This window comes from Cibotium barometz, chromosome 2 (genome assembly GCF_041138505.1).
Source record: "Cibotium barometz isolate CiBa-2024 chromosome 2, ASM4113850v1, whole genome shotgun sequence".
NCBI lineage: Eukaryota > Viridiplantae > Streptophyta > Polypodiopsida > Cyatheales > Cibotiaceae > Cibotium > Cibotium barometz.
In genome coordinates, this window is record NC_141047.1 from 44,949,311 (window position 1) to 44,967,586 (window position 18,276).

General features: G+C 37.7%; 1 protein-coding gene across 5 annotated transcripts; it reads right to left on the reverse strand.

The window, feature by feature from the left end:
• Positions 1 to 12,659: 12,659 nt before the first annotated feature.
• On the reverse strand, positions 12,660 to 16,348 carry LOC147641131 (pentatricopeptide repeat-containing protein At5g04780, mitochondrial-like). Of its 5 annotated transcripts, none has more exons than XM_086818451.1 (3): positions 16,091 to 16,348; positions 15,473 to 15,892; positions 12,660 to 15,355 (listed from the first exon to the last, which is right to left on the reverse strand). In XM_086818451.1, exons 1-3 carry the CDS (start codon positions 16,285 to 16,287, stop codon positions 13,756 to 13,758), a joined length of 2,217 nt encoding a protein of 738 aa, XP_086674577.1. In that variant the 5' UTR covers positions 16,288 to 16,348; the 3' UTR covers positions 12,660 to 13,755. The 5 variants fall into 5 exon arrangements, with proteins under 5 accessions (XP_086674577.1, XP_086674596.1, XP_086674570.1 ...); XM_086818470.1 differs by having other exon boundaries at positions 15,994 to 16,286; XM_086818444.1 differs by having other exon boundaries at positions 12,660 to 15,892.
• Between the last annotated feature and the right edge of the window lie 1,928 nt (positions 16,349 to 18,276).

Here is an 18,276-nt window from a genome sequence, read left to right on the forward strand (position 1 = left end):
CTGAAATCAACATCAAGCAAATGTGAGAGAACAGCAAAACAAGTGTATCATTACTTATCAATGATCAAACAAAAACAGAATATCAAATAATATTACTGAAATCAACATCATCCAATGCATCATCAAACGTGAGACAATCGCAACAAGTGTATCATTACTTATCAATTAAATAAAAACGGAATATCAAACAATATTACTGAACTCAACATTATGCAATACATTATCGAACGTGAGACAAGCGCAACAAGTGCATCATTACTTATCATTACTTATCAAGTGTATACATGTTGTACTCCTCATCTACACACCTACCGTGACAGAGAGAGAGAGAGAGAGAGAGAGAGAGAGAGAGAGAGAGAGAGAGAGAGTTGTGAAGTGTATTATGAGAGAGAGAGAGAGAGAGAGAGAGAGAGAGGGGGGAGGAAGAGAGAGGTGTGACAGATAGAGAGAGAGGGGACATTAGATGACATTTTTAATAGTTTTGTAAGTTCCTAAAGAGAGGAAAATAATGTTTTGTATTCCTAAAGCACTCCTCATCTACACACCTATCATGACAGAGAGACAAAGAGAGCGAGAGAGAGAGAGTTGTGAAGTGTATCATGAGAGAGAGAGAGAGAGAGAGAGAGAGAGAGAGAGAGAGAGAGAGAGAGAGAGAATTGTGAAGTGTATCATGAGAGAGAGAGAGAGAGGAGGGGGGGAGGAAGAGAGAGAGTTGTGATAGATAGAGAAAAGAAACATTAGATGACATTTTCAATATTTTTGTGAGTTCCTAAAGAGAGGAAAATAATGTACTGTTTTATTTTTTAAGTAAATAGAGGGAGAAAAAAGAATTTATTAGGGATTATGTATATTTTAAGAGAGAAAAAAAAAGAAATCCTCATCTACACATCTATCGTGTTGTGAAGTGTATCATGAGAGAGAGAGAGAGAGAGAGAGAGAGAGAGAGAGAGAGAGAGAGAGAGTTATGAAGTGTATCATGAGAGAGAGAGGGGGGGGAGGAAGAGAGAGAGAGATATTCATTTTTTCGAGTTACGATATTATGAAATCAAACGTAAAGACAATATGATGTAAACTTTGATCCATGAAATACTCATGCCGCGTTACCAACTAAGTATCGCATGGATCACAAACAATAAAAACAATACAAGTCAAATCAAGAAAATTTACGACATTTTTTCGACCGCGTTAACGATCACATGCCGTAATATGCAAGCAAATTTATGACATTTTTCCGACCGCGTTAACGATCAAATGCCGCAATATGCAAAAAACAATATATGCACTAGCGGACGACACCAACTTACTGCGTTAACGACAAAATGCCGCCCGATTCTATGGGAATACGAATAGGATACGGACATACACTGGCTGCGTTACCGACCATATGCCCGCATTTGACAAAGGGAAGGGAAGGGAAGGTGACATCGCCATAACGATACTATGCTTGCTACGTTACCGACTAGTACTGCTACGGCGTGCCATACTTACCATAGGACACAGACCAGCCGCGTTATCGACTAAGTGCCCCAGGGTAAGCACCATTCCGAAGAATAGCCTTACACACACACCCCTCGTGTGGTGGACCACCCACATCCCGCCGCGCATTGCGACAATGGGCGGCTGCCCGCATGAACACACACCCACACACACCCACACAAACACACACACCCACAACTCTCATTACCTGTGTATACTGTTAGCAATGAACTCCCAAAGGGCCCATATATATAGAAAATTGTAGCCCGTCGGGCTAGATGACGACCCCGACGGGACCTGCCGGGCTTTTAATTTTCCCGGCGGGACCGCCAGGTATTGCAAAATCTCGGCAGGCTTTTAGCCGGTTATCAAGGAACCTCCCATTGGCTTTTTGGGAACATGTTAACATGTTAACATGTTAATAACATGTTTTGATCACGTGAATATAAAATCATTGTATAGAACAAAAGAATTTAAATCTCACTCAATATATAGCTTGCTATAGAGAAATTGTCTTAAAGCTTAAGGAAATAGACAATTTTCAAAAAGTAAAAGACTTAATTAAAGGCCTAAAAGACTTAATTAAAGGCCTAAAAAGGGAGTATAAGAAGAAAGTTCGCTCTAAAGTGCCAAAAAACTTAGATGAGGCTATAAAATTTGTAAAAATATTTGACGATACCATAGGTAATGGTAATCATAAAGAAAATTATTTAAAAATTCATATAAACCTCATGAAGAAAATTTTGGCTCTCAAAAAATAAAGGCTTTTTTCTTTAAAAATAAAGAACCTCTTAAAAAGAAAAAATCCAATTCTAGTAAGTTTCTAAAAAAGTAAGATTTTGAGAGAGCGGTTAAAGAAAAACTTTGTTTTTCTTGTCTTGATCCGAGACATGATAATAGGAATTGTCCTAAGTCCCAAGGACAAGAGCTTATTGGGAATGGTAATGATAAGCCTAAAGGAATGCGCACTTGAATTATTTTCATTGGGGAAAACACTTTTGAGAAGCTATTTGCATATCTACGACAACATCACCAGTGGCACCTAATTGCTTGTCATCTTTTTTGAGAAGCTATTTGCATATCTACGACAACATCACCAGTGGCACCTAATTGCTTGTCATCTTTTTTGAGTTGCACATGTCCACCATGAAAAATACACTAACATTTGAGCATAAAGGAAAATTATTACATTGCAAAAGGAGAGTATAATGTACCATCTTCTCTTTTGATATATAATATTGAGCTCCAAAAGCTTCATCAAGATAATGGAATAGAACAAATGTTTTTCTATTATGCAATGTCTAAATTTAAAACCATTGTGAAAATTTTGATTCAAGTATTTGTGAAGTAGTTAATTCTTCTTTAAACAATTTATTAGAAGAATTTAAAACCATTGTGAAAATTTTGATTCAAGTATTTGTGAAGTAGTTAATTCTTCTTTAAACAATTTATTAGAAGAATTTAAAGATGTTTTCCCCGAAAAATTACCAAAAGGTTTACCTCCAAATACAGAGATAGATCATCCCATAGAAGTTTTAAAGGATTCAAAGCCAATTAATAAGTCATCTTATAGAATAAGTTTGACAAAAACACAAGAAGTTGAAAAGAAGTTGGTTGAATATTTAGAACAAGGCTTTATTAGGCCAAGTAAGTCTCTCTAGACTTCATCTATATTATTGGTGAAGAAAAAAGATGCATATATATGCGCTAGTACATATACTATTGTGGATTAAATTCAAACACAATAAAAAGTAATTTTTCTATTTCTAGGATAGATGAGTTATTTGATCAATTCACCAGGTGCTAAATATTTTAGTAAGATAGATTTAAAATTTGGATATCATCAAGTAAAAGTTAAAATTGAACATGTACCAAAAACAGCATTTAGGACATCTTTTTGGGCACTTTGAGTTTTTAGTTATGCCTTTTGATCTAGCTAATGCTCTCGCTACTTCTATATTTAGGAGAATCTATGGAGGTTTTTATTGATGATATATTAGTCTTTAGTTAAAATGAATAAGAACATATTGAGAACCTTAGAAAATTATTTCAATTATAGAGAAAAAATAAATTAAATTAGATTATTAATATTTACAAGCCTTCTGATAGCTTGGAAGAATTTTGAAAAAGAGATAATTAAATATCCAAGCATTGGATTTGCAATTTTGACTAGCCACCACATTCGACTAATGTCTCACTATCTACCACTCTTTTGATCTACAAGATTGAGCATTTTAAGTGGTAGTTATTGTGGGTGCAAAAAGTGGCATATATTACAACACTTTAAAGACTTGAAATATTTAAAGAAAATAGACAAATAGCTTAAAATTTTCTCAAAAAATCAATTTAAGCTCTATATTATGTGAATATCTGAGGTCCAAAGTGGGAATCTCATATGAGTTTATATGTAAAAGAAATTAGCATTTTATGGAATCAGTCCAAATTTGGGACACAGTGTATACATTGACTTTGTACCTAAGGAAATGAGGATTTTCGACTATCTAATGCTTAATCAAATTATGCAACTATATTCCCAACTTTGCATATGATGTTTCAACAAAAGAACTTGAAAGGAAATTCCTTCGTTAGCTATAGGAGAGATTGGCCACTAAAGGTAAACAAATGCATGTCTTTTTATTGTTTATAGGGTGTCTGAGTGCACCCTGATCCTACAACCACCCCTCTAAGTCGAGCACCCATGATAAATGAGTTGAGTTTTACTCAACTAGAAAGTGAGTTGCTGGCTCACTTAAAAGAAAAATGTGCTAATGAGTTGAGTTAGAAAGTGAGTTGCTGGCTCACTTAAAAGAAAGTGAGTTGCTGGCTCACTTAAAAGAAAAATGTGCTAATGACCCTAGCTATCAAGTAGTTTGGAATTACTTGATTAAAAGAGATAACTCTCAAATAGGAAAATGCAATTGCTAGGTGATAAAAGGGTATGACTTAAAAAGATAGTAGTTCAAAGAAATCACTTATTACAGAAAGGTCAAAAGTGGAAAAGATCATTAATGCCTTCAAGTAAAGATAGTTAATGCCTAGTAAAAGTGGCATGTCTATCTATAAATAAGAGTCTAAATCCTTGGAAAAGAGGAAAGACTATAAATTCTCATGGTGGTGATATAATAAAGTGATGTTTGTTTCAGCCACATCGTAAAGATATGAGTATGTGATTGTAAAAGAAAGTTATGACATGTACTCATTTGTGAAAAGAAAAGTTGACCATATTAAAGAGAGGCATTATTGAGTGGTTATGGATTCCATAATGGTAGTAGACATGGTACAAGGAACCTTATAATTGTTTCTATATATGCATAAAAAGTTGTCAAGCAAATAAGTTGCATAAAAAAGGTCTACCAATAAAAAGAAATGTCTATGTGGACATTGTTTCACTTATTGAAGTGTAACAAAAAAGAAATTATTACCTAGATCCAAATTCAAGGACATCCAAACTTTTAAAAAGGCCGGATCTAGTGTTAATGACTGGTTACTCAAGGTACTTAGGGAGCAACTAGGTGGAATGGGACGCCTAATGATGTTTTTTATGCCAATGTATAAGTAATCGAAAGGAGTCGATTGAGCAAGGTTGAGTTTCTCTCATCCAAAAGAATTTCTCGATTGAGTCAAAGGTCAAGAAGTAAAAGGAATTGGCCAAGGGAGTAAATGGTTACTTTACTCTTCATTGCTTATGGTATGCAACGTCAGTCAACTAGTACATGAGGTACTAAAAGGTAATAGATCAATCTTATTTGGGAATTGTGTGTCACGAAAAGGAGGTTATCCATAAGATTGGTTCTAGTTAGTGTATACGAGTATGCACTAGGAAAAGGGTTGATGGTAACCAGGTAAAGCTTCTAAGTGATCATGACACTCGAGAAGTAAAAAAGAGCAATGAAAAGTCATTAATTGCATACAAGCCTCTAATCAAGGACATATGCAAAGTTGGTGGACGTAATCATATTGGTTTTTCCTCATGTTTAGCATCAACCAGAACAAAATATTCATCTTAGAAGAAGATGTTAAAGCCAACCTCAGTGTTCTAAGGGTAACATAAAGTTCCACACCATGTCAGATCTGTATGGTGTAATGACACTTACATAGACAGTAGGTGTTTTTAAAAGAAAAAGATACTCTCTTATAGAAAGGGATTTTAAGGACACATGAACGAGGAAGTAATATTCCTCTACTAAAGGAAGTGTTTCTATAATTGAAATACTTATAAAAGAGAACTTATTCCAAGTTGAGTGGCTACACTGAAGAAAAGATTTCTTGAGTTTATTTTTTAGGGCGAAAACTTTTCTTTCAAGAGGGAGGAAATGTTATGAGACTGACAGGAAACACTTTAAGGTAAGACTAGAAAAGATTATTTATATGTAAAAGGTTTTCATATAAATAAGGTTCAGGGGATTTCAAATTGGAAATGCCTAAAGCAATGGTTAATAGGCATTAAGGTCAATGTAAAAGGGATGTAGATGGTGCATAAGGGAAGCCCAAAAGCCACAGAAATAGGTGCCCCCTTCTAGGGGGAGTTGAGGAGGCATTGGATAGTCAAAGGGCCATGCCTAGCCATTGAAAGATCAAGGGGCTGAAGTTGGAAGGTCATGCATCACCTAGGCCTATATAACGATGTTGGAATATGGTTGGGTGGAGAATCAAAGTTCTAGTCTTACAAGTCCTCAAGCTATTGATGCAAGGAGTATTACAACACTACACTCCTAGTAAGCTGCTAAACCTATAGAGCGTTTCTATACCTAATGCCTTTGTGAAGATGTCAGAGCCACCTAATCCTCTGTGCTGACATATACCAAATTTACATCACTTGCTAGAACCTTCTCTCTCACAAAGTGGTAGTGTACCTCAATGTGCTTCATCCTAGCATGATAGACTAGTTGTATGCTACTCTTGTCACAATAAATGATAATGGCCCTATCCACAGGCTCACCCATATCACTAAGTAACTTCTAAAACTTAGCTACCTAATAAGCTATGTCCCTATACTCTACCTATGTACTCAACAAGACAACTGTCTTGGTTGTTTCTTGCTGCTCCAGCTCACAAAACAACATTCCCAAAAGAAAACATAAAGCCACTAGTAGATCTCCTATTTGTGACAATACCAACCCAATCACCATATGTGCACCCATGTAGTTGTATTGCCAACCTCGCAGAAAAGTCCATAATCAACTCTAAACTCTATGTACTTGACAATCCATCTAGCCGCATATAAGTGTGGCTAGACTTGTGAGTCGGTTTATGCAGGCCCCTAGGAAGCCACATCAAAGTGTGGCTTCCTAGGGGCCTGCATACACTGACTCATAAGTCCAACAACATAGGGGCTACATCCAAGTGTGGCTAGACTTGTGAGTCAATATATGCAGGCCCCTAGGACTCATAAGTCCAACAACATAGCTCAAGTCTAGCCTAGTAATGGTCATGTAGATCAAGCTACCCACTATGTGCATGTACATTGTAGGGTCCTCCAAAATCTCACCTTTATCTGTAGAAAGCTTTGTGTTTTGGTCCAATGACAGTGAAAGTCTTACAGGTGTCCACTTGTCATACCATACTTGGACAACATGTCCAAGCCATACTACCTTTGAAAAAACAACAAAATTCCATGAGGTGATCTCACCACCTACATACCCAAGAAATACCATATCTCACTCAAATCCTTTATCTCAAACTTTTACTTCAAAAGCATCATGACATCATGTATTTCAGCATCACTATCACCAATGATAATCAAGTCGTCCACATAAATTACTATTAGCATGTCTTGTCTTTTTCACATAAAGTGAAAAATCTACATTAGATATCTGAAATCCAATGGTAACGATATTCTCCATGGCAATCTCGTTTGACCATGTTCTAGGTGCTTTCTTCAAGCCATACAACGATTTGCATAACTTGTACGATTTGCATAACTTGTACAAAATTCGGGCGTGTATCACTCTCATAACTCGATGGCTGCATGTACACTTCTTCTTGCAAATCACCATGCAAGAAAGCATTCTTTACATCCATATGATGTAAAGACCAGCCCTTTGCTATAGCCATAGCAACGATAACTCTTACAGTTTTCATTCTCACAATCAAGCTAGATGTCTCCTCATAGTCAATACCATAGGTCTACCCATAACCCTTACAAACTTACCTTACCTTATACCTACTCACTGATCCATCCGAGTTGTGCTTGACCTTACACACCCACTTACATCCAATTTCCTCCTTTTCCTTAGGTAAAGACTACTCCATGTTACATTTGCATTCAATTCTACCATCTCCTCATCCAATCTTGCCATCTCCTTGTCCATGTCATCTTCTCATTTTTTATTTCCAAGTACCTACTCAAAATAAGTGGGCTCTAACTCCTGTGTATTTCTTTAACCATGTGAGTATATTTATAGGCTATATATCCACCATCATATCCCAACTTATCAACATTTTCAAGGTATATAGCCCTTGTAGACGTGCATACAACTGGTAGGTGTCCTCAAAATAGCTATGGTTCTCCTTGCACCACGAGTAAACACCACTCATGGATTGCTAAGCTCCTCTCATCAAGGCTTTGCTCTCGGAGCCACTAGTGTCACCATCCACATATGAGTGACCTACTAACAGATCATGCACAAAAGGTTGATATGCCTTGTTCTTCCCTTTAGGTGATACATGTGTACCTACATTTTTCCCTCGACACTCCTAACACTAGATCCACTACTAGAGGACTTTCTAAGTCCACTAAGCACCTATTACTACTACTCTACTTCTGGGACAACACTAGATCCACTACTAGAGGACTTTCTAAGTCCACTAAGCACCTATTTCTACTACTCTACATCTGGGACAACATCATTGCTTATTACATCTACATCTTCTATTGCCTCACTGGTGTATACCAGCTGCTCATCTCATCAAAGATAACATCTCTTCTTATTCACATCTCACGAGTGGTAGGATTAAAACATCTATCTATAACCTTTGTGCTCCAAAGCATAACATATCTCCTTACTCACATCTCACCAGTGGTAGAGTTATAACATATATCTATAACCTGTGTGCTCCAAAGCATAACCAATGAAGATGCATTTTTGTACCTTCAGATCCAACTTTTTTCTTACTTTATCAGGAACATGCACATACATAATAAATCCAAATACTGTCAAGTGAGACACATTTGATTTTATGCATGTAAACTTCTATTCAGGCATCATGCCATGAATAGCTACATTGGGGATCCTGTTCATTATGAAAGCAGCAGTTGTTGCTTTAGTCTAAAAATAATCATGCATATTCTTTTCAGACACATCAAGGCACATGCCACTTCTGCAATGTGTCTTTTTCCTTTCTGCAACACCATTCTATTGTTACAAAGTATACCTGCATGTAAAAAGCCTCTTGATTCCTTGCTTTCTCAAGAAATCATTGAACTCGTTAGAAAAATACTCTCCCCCACCATCTGATCTCAAACATTTTATTTGTATACCTTTTTTCTTCTCGACAAATTCTTTAAATCTCTAAAAGTGAGCAAACACCTCACTTTTCTTCTTCAAGAAATAAACTCACACTTTCGTAGTGTGATCATCAATGAATGTAACATAATACCTGCAACCCACAATTGTTGTAGTTTTGATGGTCAGTCCACATATATCAAAATATATAACATACATATATCAGAATATATAACATACAATGGCCTTTCACATTGACGTGCTTTTCATGTGGGAAAGTATGTTTGGCATGCTTCACGTACTTTTTTGTACATATCATCAATCTTAAACTTTGACAAATCTGCAACAATATTTTGGGCCTACATAGAATGAAGTCATTGTATACTCACATGACCAATGTGCTTGTGCCATATGTCAAGGTCTACAATAACACCATGGCTACCTTCATCTCAGGCATGTTAACATCAAAAGTAAACATCTTGCCATTTCTGTTAACCTTTGCAACTGATCAACAGTGATTTTTAAAGTCTTTCACAAAACACCCTTGAGGATTGAACCCTACTTGCAAACGCTACTCAACTATCTATCAACAAAAATAAAGTTCTTCCTAATATTTGGAACATGAAGTATATCTGTCGAGTACTTCGTTTTTCCATCCTACCTAGATGATGACACTTTACTAACATGTGCAATGGGATACACAATATCATCACCTGTTTCTATATAACCCGGTTTTTCCATTTTCTACCTATGCCAAAATCCACATACTAAATATCTCTGAATCCTGACACGTCTATTGTGGAACTGAGCATGTGATGCATTACAAACAGATTCTCACTTATGTCATCACCATGTTTACTTAATGATGCATAGTTGCCTTGCTACTACAACTTACCATTTTTTATCATTCAGCTTTTTATAGCAAGTCTTTACAACGTGTTGTCATGGTTTGTCACAATAATAGCATTTCATACTATTTGCATGTTGATTTCTTTGCCAACCACCTTGGCCTCTCTGGCTTTCCTTGCCTCTGGAGTGGTCTCTTTCACATATATGAGATTGATTTTCTTGTTGTTGTTTCTTGTTGGTTTTTATTTTCAAACCGGCCTCACCACCTCATCCTCTAGATGATGACTTGCCTCTACCTCTACTTATATTTGAGTAGAAGGTATGTGCATGTGCATTTCCAAAGGATAACCTCCTCCAACATTCATCTCCTCACGGAAAGTTAGGAAAGTTCTATTGAATTCTAATGGAGGTCTAAAACTTGCTATATTCTTTGCCAAGGCCATTCAAGGTCACAAGCACCATATCATCATCATCTATTGGTGATCCAATAGAAGCAAGGGTATCTACTGCAAGCCCTTTAATTTTCACCAACAAGTAATCATTTATACTTAGCTTCTCTCTGGTCACATTATGTAGCTCCTACTTTAGTTGCATCTTCCAAGCTTAGGTGTTTGTAATGTACATCTTCACTAAAGTGTCCCAAGCCTCCTTAGGCGTCTGTGCATCTTATATATACATAATCATAGAATCTATCACACTAAGAGACAATATAGCACCTTTCTGGATCTTTCATGCCATGCTTTATATGCCTGCATCTGTTGTGGAGTCCTATTTTCTTCAGTATTCTTTGGCTCCTTTCCATCACCTATGATAAACTCCCAATATCTTTTTCCCATCAGAAAAATGGTATTTCTAAATTTCCATGCTTAAAAATTATTCTTGTCCAATGACTCGCCACAATTTGTGATAAGCTATCAACAAACATCTTTACTTACAACAACTAAGCACTTTTAACAACTTCTTCACTTACAGTAACTTACAAACTCTGATAGTCACTGCATGTGGTACTGTAAACCTGTTATATAACACCACTATATGTGAACCAATCACATAAACGTACATCCAACAACATTTGTAACACTTGGATTCTCTACACACACTATCATACAATCAATTTTTTGCTACAACTTTTTATCGAGCCAGAAATCAGCGTACATAGTCAAAATCAACACTTTCACAGAGTGCTTACGAAAAACTTACAGAGCCAAAATGGAGCTTCGAAATGCCGAATCGCACCAAAATGCGAAATTGAGTCGACGTTATAACTATGCCATACTTTAGTACTCCAAATGTGATTGTCACACAACTTGTCATTCACTAGCAACATATCAACTATAACCTCACCAATTATGCAAGTGACATGATTACGGAAGCTATCACATAAGCGGGTCATCAATGTCTATAGCACTAGTTGAGCTCGATATCTCAATAGTGAGTAGCCAAGGATTACATTTCACTAATGAAACATTAAGCTTCTGGTTAGAAGAATTCCTTGTGATACACCGTAAATCTATAACATATCACCCACCAGCCAATGTCCAAGAAGAAAGCACTAATAGGAGATTGTGCGCTATTGTAACCAAAATGGTAGAAGCTAGTGTGGAAACAATTGGGAACAAAAGTTACTCTCATCTTTATGGACCTCCCTAATAGCTTACAAGTTTGATATTAATAGCATAACTTTTCAGCTTACTTTTGGACTCAAACTCAAGGTAGTATTGCCAATGGAGCAGAGTACTTGATTTTGAGTCTTCAAATCATAACAAGAGTGTTTCAAGTAGTCATCTAACTCAAAAATTGGTTGAACTTCGAAGACTTGATGAAAAAAGATTGTGTTCGAGCATGATATAAACATGTGAATTGATCCCAATTTCTTATTGCATTTGGTTGGGACACATGCCTTAGCCTATGCCCATTTGATGTGCTCTAGAGTTGGTCCACACAACTTTATGCATAACTAGCCATAGTAGATAAGACTCCAATCATTGCAGTAGAACTTATAAAACTACATTTATTCTTAAATTTATAGTACTACAAAGTGGCTTGTAAAAGCCCTCACTCTTAACGTAAACTATAAAAAGACCCAAAGTGAGCTTGTAAGACCTAGTCATTTATAACAACACTAAATGATAGCTACTAGAGAAAACTTATCTATAAACATACTGAAAGAAGACAAAATACATTTCAGAAAAAAAAAGAAAAAAAAAAGAAAAAACAAGATGATAGAACTAAGACGATATCAACCTCCATGTATTACTATTACTAGTTAGCCAATTATACATTATAAGCACATAAAAAGATTATTATACTTTAATCAAGAATATCATAATTTGATAAAATGAAAAGAAAGAATTTTGAAATTGATTGTACAATAACAGAGCATAAATATACAAAACGGTAAAACAATAAATATTTAAAGAACTAAAATAGCGCTTGCTAGTAAATAATAATTAATCTGCATTACCAATAGCATGTTCCTCAACTTTCATTGTGGCAATATCCCTACTTGTCCACTTAAGATGAGTGCTTAGCAAACATAATGTGATTACAATTCACAACTACAAAGAAGATCATTATCTAAAATTTTATAAAAATATTTTTACAAAATAAAAAATTGCCTCATACTAATATTAAAAATCGTGAACTGCAAAACCCCTTGATTACAACTAATAAAGTACTTAAGATAAAAGCTGACAACTATGAGCCGGGGACCTTCACAGAGTAAGCATTTTATGAAATAAAAAAACTTCCATGCACAGACGCTTGCCTTGTCGCATGCAAAGTTGGCGATCTTCTTCGCATTCAAAAGACTTCGCCACCTTCCTGTACCTTCCTGTGTCTTTGTTGCTATCCATGTGATTTCATAATGTGCAGAATGGACAGTATTACTTTTCATAATTTGCTCCTCTTTCCATGTTTATTTAAGTCGGCCTCTCTTTTTTTTTTTAAGAGTTCATGGCTAAACAGTATGTATCCTGTATATGATGATGATAATTTTCTCGCTCCTCTATCTGCAGTGCAAGCAGCACGAAAACGGAAACCAACGAGCGGCCAGTCCCGTGAGAGCACCGTAAAGGTGTGATGAGGGGAGACCAATGGGCATTTAGCCCTATATAGAGGGGTTAAGTTGACCCCAACCCACTATGTGGGATAATACACAGCCAAATGGCAGCATGAGGAGCAGGAGGACAAGAATTCATTCCAACACACCCCTTGGATGTGAAGCCCTATGCCGAGCAGGAGCTGACGATGCTCTAATACCATGAAAGAACTCAAATGCAAGTAAAGGCGCAGCACACGGACGGAGGCCAACAACCGGCCAGGTCCCCCCCCAACCGAAGATCCCATGAAACCACCATAAAGGTGGGGGATGAGTGGAGACCAATGGGCATTTAGCCCTATACAAAGGGGTTAAGTTAACCCCCAATCCACTGTGGGGGAATACACAGCCACATGGCAGCGTGATGAGTAGGAGGGCAAGAACTATCAGGTTGGCTTCAAGAGCCCACATAGTAATTGTTCTGCTTGAAAGTGTCTTGTTTAGTTTGCTTTCACAAAAAATGGGCTAGAGAGCAAGTTACCTTTATTTCTGTAAATGTGATCTGAGCAAGAAAGCCCTCTGCCAGCTGATGGACTTACTGCAGCATGAGCTCTGAACTAATCTGCATAAATTGCTACTGTTCGAGCTGCTTCCTGCTACTCTTTTAGGGCTTGATATGCTGCTCTGTAGGGCTGGATCTGCTGCTTATCGGGGCATTGGCCGCCTGCTCGAAACAATGCAGAAGATGTGTAGAAGGGGGAGGAAAAGGGTCTCTCAAGTGTGCTCAAATGTGAGTACATTGACTTATTTGACTTCAACCTATTCCCCACTCTTACAGGCCACTGGAAATAACTCAACGTGAGTACATTGCGTTATTTGACTTCAATCTATTCCCCACACTTACAGGCCACTGGAAACAGCCTGTTGCAAAACCTAAGGATGGTCTCACACAACTTGTGGTCTTCTAGCATTTTGTAGCAAAACTAAGTCCACATATGGCACAAAGCCTTGCTGCCTCATCTGTGCATCCAGACTCTTCAGCTTTACACAAGAGTCCTCAATTCTTGGGTGGCTTTTATCTCCCACAGTAAAATCATGAACCCTACTCCGGATCTCAATAAAGGCCTTCCCTGGTGTCTTCTGCGCATCAGCAAGCCTTTTTGTTGCCAGCATTTGTTCTGCATCCTCCCACATGCCAGCATCAGAGTAGATATTCGACATCATGATGTAAAAAGCAGCATGCCTGCAGTCCATTGCCACAGCCCTTTCAAAGCATTGCCTTGCAATTGCCATATCTCTGTGTTTTCTGCAGTAACCCAGCAAACTTGTCCATCCCATGATATTGGATTGAAATGGTATGCTAAGAAGCACTTGTTGGGCTTCAAACAGGTACCCAGCAGCACCAAGAATATCAACCATGCAGTTGTAATGCTGGAGTGATGGTGTGATGCCATAGCATGCTTGCATCAGCTCAAAGTAAGAATAACCTTCATCGACAAGGCCTGCATGGCTACATGCAGAAAGAATGCTAACAAATGTCACCTCGTTTGGCTTGCACCCTTCTCTTTGCATATTTTCAAACAATTGCAGAGCCATGGTGTAATGGCTGTGCTGGGTAAACCCAGCAATCAAAGCACTCCACGTAACCACATTGTGCACTTGCAGTTTATTAAACACTGACATTGCATGCTCTAAACTCCCGCAGTTGGCATACATGTCAATAAGGGTGCCCGCAACCATCATATCAGATTCAAGCCCACTTTCGATAATACGACTGTGAGATTTTTGGCCCTCATAAATGGCTGCTATATTAGAACATGCTTTCAAGGTGCTCACAAATGTGACTGTGCTAGGTGCTATGCCTGTCTGTAGCATCTGCTGGAAGAGCCATAGAGCATCTTGACTATGCCCATGCTGAGCAAGCCCAGCCAAAAATATATTCCATGTCACAATGTCTGGTGCCAAGCCTTCCTGTTGCATTCTATGAAAAAGGTGGAGAGCCTCTTGACAGTGTCCGTGCTGTGCATGACCTGCAATGATCATATTCCATGTCATGTTGTTTGGCTCAATACCTTCCTGTTGCATTCGATCAAAAAGTAGGAGGGCATCATGAGTACACCCATTTTGAGCATAGCCTGTGATCATTGCATTCCATGTCACCACATCCCGATTCAAATATTCCTCAAAAACATGACGAGCATATCCAAGGCTCCCACATTTGGCATACATGTCAATAAGTGTATTGTTAAGAGACAGATCAGATGCAAACCCACTTTGAATGATGGAAGCATGTGCCATCATACCGTCTGCCAGTGACATAACAGCACAGCATGCTTTCAGAACACTGATAAACGAGGCACTGTTTGGCCATATGCCCTCCTGCTGCATTTGTTTGAAAAGCTCTAGAGCTTTATGGCCATGCCCGTGCTGAGCATAACCTGCAATCATGGCATTCCAAAGAACAACATCTTTGCTCTGCAGCCCATCCAAGACTTCTTGTGCATCGATGAGGCTTTCACACTTTGAATACATGCCGATGAGGATGCTGCCCACAAAAACATCCAATTCAAAACCACTCTTGATGATGTGAGAATGGATAAGCTTGCCCTGTCCTAAGGCTAAAATGCTGGAGCATGCTTTGAGGACAGCAATAAAAACATACTTGTCTGGTTTCACACCTGAGCGTTGCATCTGGTGATACAAATCCATGGCCACCACCCCCTCTCCGAGCTTGGCGTGCATGGAGATAATAGCACTCCATGCAAACACATTTGGTTCAGAAATTCTCTTAAACACTTGTGTGGCTTCTGACAAGCTTTCACATGTATCAAACAAACGGATCAAGTGGCTCCCCAAAAAGGCATTTGACTCCCAATGAGATTTCTTGATAAGCAAGTGCACTTCTCTACCTTTTGTGATATCTCTCTTGTTGATACAACCTTGCAAGAGGCAGTAAAAAATGTCTGTAGTAAGAGGTTCTCCTTCCTGCTCGAGAGTGTCCACAAGCTCAAGGGCCTCATCAAGCCTTCCTTCTAGACACAATTTCTTTAAGCCATTGTTTGGACTAGTAAGCCCTTTGAGTCTGCATGCGGAGGTGAGAGGAGTGCAGCTTTTCATTAACAACCACATAATTGACCATCCTCAGAGACAAACAGCAAATACATACAATGATTTGAAGCATACCTCATAAGGACCCTTGCTAGGATACCCTAACCCATGCATCCACATGCACCCTAAATCATGGTGGAATCTGGAAATGAAGGTAATGCTCCTCACTTACGAGGATTGCTGAGGTATGGCCAGGCGCCCTTTAGAGGCCTTGTGCCGGCTTTGGCAGGAACATACGGCTGCATCCTTCAGGTCAAGTCTTGTTCCTTTATTGAAACACACGCACCTCCCCTCGCCCATGTTGAATGACCCCCTCTGCGTATAGCTGGGCAACCCTGTTGATGGGTTATAAATATGCCCTTCACCCATGGGGCAACCATTTTGATGAGTTATATATACTAGCGGAATGACCCGTCCCCCTCCCTGTCAAAACTATTCTTGCATACATAAAAACAAAAGGCTTGGGATAAGCCTTATATTCTTTGAATAAAGCACCAAATTTGGCTAGCATTCCAACCCAATATAGTGTTTTAACACTGAACAAAGCATTAAAACAATCTTCGGGCAATTGGATTATCTCTCCTTGGAAGCCTAAACTCCTCGCCTCCAACTACCAAAATATATTTAAGATAAAAACATTAGATATTGCAAGGTATAATTTTGGAAGAAAATAGATAAAACCTTACAAAACTTATTTGGTGAATCAATATTTGAGATGAATGGCGTTTGAACACGCTTGTAGACAGCAAATTGGAAAATTCGGTAATGTCCACTACCTATGAACCGAAAATCTAACTTATTAGGTTTTTCATAGTCTACAAACAGTACACGTACATGAAGCTTTTGCTATTGATACAAACATAAAAAGAAAGTTTCTATATATATACCGTAAAAAACCCCTGCTCTCTAATGGTTCGATAATTTGAGATGTTGTTCCTTGTCCTTTCTAAAATGGAGGGTCTACAATTGAGCCATGAATATTAAATAGATTATGAAAAATAATAATGCCTATATTATAGCAACTGTAAAAAATAATAATGCCTATATTATAGCAACTGTAAAAAAAAATTACCTTCAATATCTTGTCCATCACCATAAACAAATGAAAATGATCTCCTTGCCACATCCATCCTAAGCAATATACACATGATATCAAATATAACACTCACTACACTAATAATTTACATAAGACTTTGAGCTCTCTCTCTCTCTCTCTCTCTCTCTCTCTCTCTCTCTCTCTCTCTGGACATTCAGTATTTCAAGCGAAGCAAGAAAAATAAATAATACCACTGTATATAAAAGCAAGTCAAAAGCAAATATTTTTTTAATCCAAATGTTAAAAACACAAACAATACTCACCGAGTCCCTTCATCCATCTCAACAATTTGAACCACCCCTTGAGCAATGATGGGGCACTCCCTATTGTGGATCTGCATGGTGACTTTACCTCAATGTCAACCATTTAATCCACACAATGTAAGTATATTCATACATATCAAATCAATATTACCAAAAATCGTAGCATCGATGTGAGATAAATAGTAAGATTATACATCCATCTCCTATTTAACTTCATATCTTTGCATCTCTATATAAATTTCATTCTAAAAGAAGCATCAATAAACTTCAAAGCATGTACACTTGCTAAAAGACAACATAGATTGCACATCTCACATCTTTGCAGCACATCTCACATCTCACATCTTTGCAGCACATCTCACATCTTTGCAAACATTCTTCTTTCAAATGCTTACTTTATTAATTTAGAGATATCTATAAATATAGTCTCTAGCGTTTGTAGGTTGTTATATCAATAGCTCATTCTCTATCTTTTGGGCATAGATCACATTTACATTCTCTTGCATGCCATTTGCAATACCTTTTTGTAGACAATATTGGTTGTGAAGACTTCGTTTGAACCTTCTATATTGCTTTTGTGTTCCATAGTATACTTTACACATACTTTCACTGAAAACAGATGATCTAACAAGTGACATAGCAATGTACAATTGTCCATGTGTGCATACTTGTGTGGCCAAATAAAGTCCCAACACACTCAATGTTTGTCCTTGGGACTTATTTATTGGTATACCAAAAGCTAACCTCACAGGAAATTGTCTCCTTCTCATGTTAAAAGGCAAATGAAGCACAGTTGTATGAATGTCAACTATTTAGACTTCTTTTCATAGAAACCTACAAATCGGCTTGTTGAACAGAATCAAACATCATCTCTTCCATTAACAAACCATTGTTAACAGTGGCAACGCTTGATCTATTAGGAATAGGCAACCCTTCAAAATCATGTAGCTGCTTTCCATATTGTTGTAAGAGGTCTTGCATGTGCAACAGAGCTTAATT

Bases quoted from the DNA above. Each gene is read 5' to 3' on its own strand.
- LOC147641131 (XM_086818444.1), bottom strand. From the start codon at position 16,287: ATGGGTGAAGGGCATATTTATAACCCATCAACAGGGTTGCCCAGCTAT. The intron at 15,893-16,090 runs GTAAGTGAGGAG...CTCCGCATGCAG, and splicing joins GCCATACCTCAGCAATCCTC to ACTCAAAGGGCTTACTAGTC.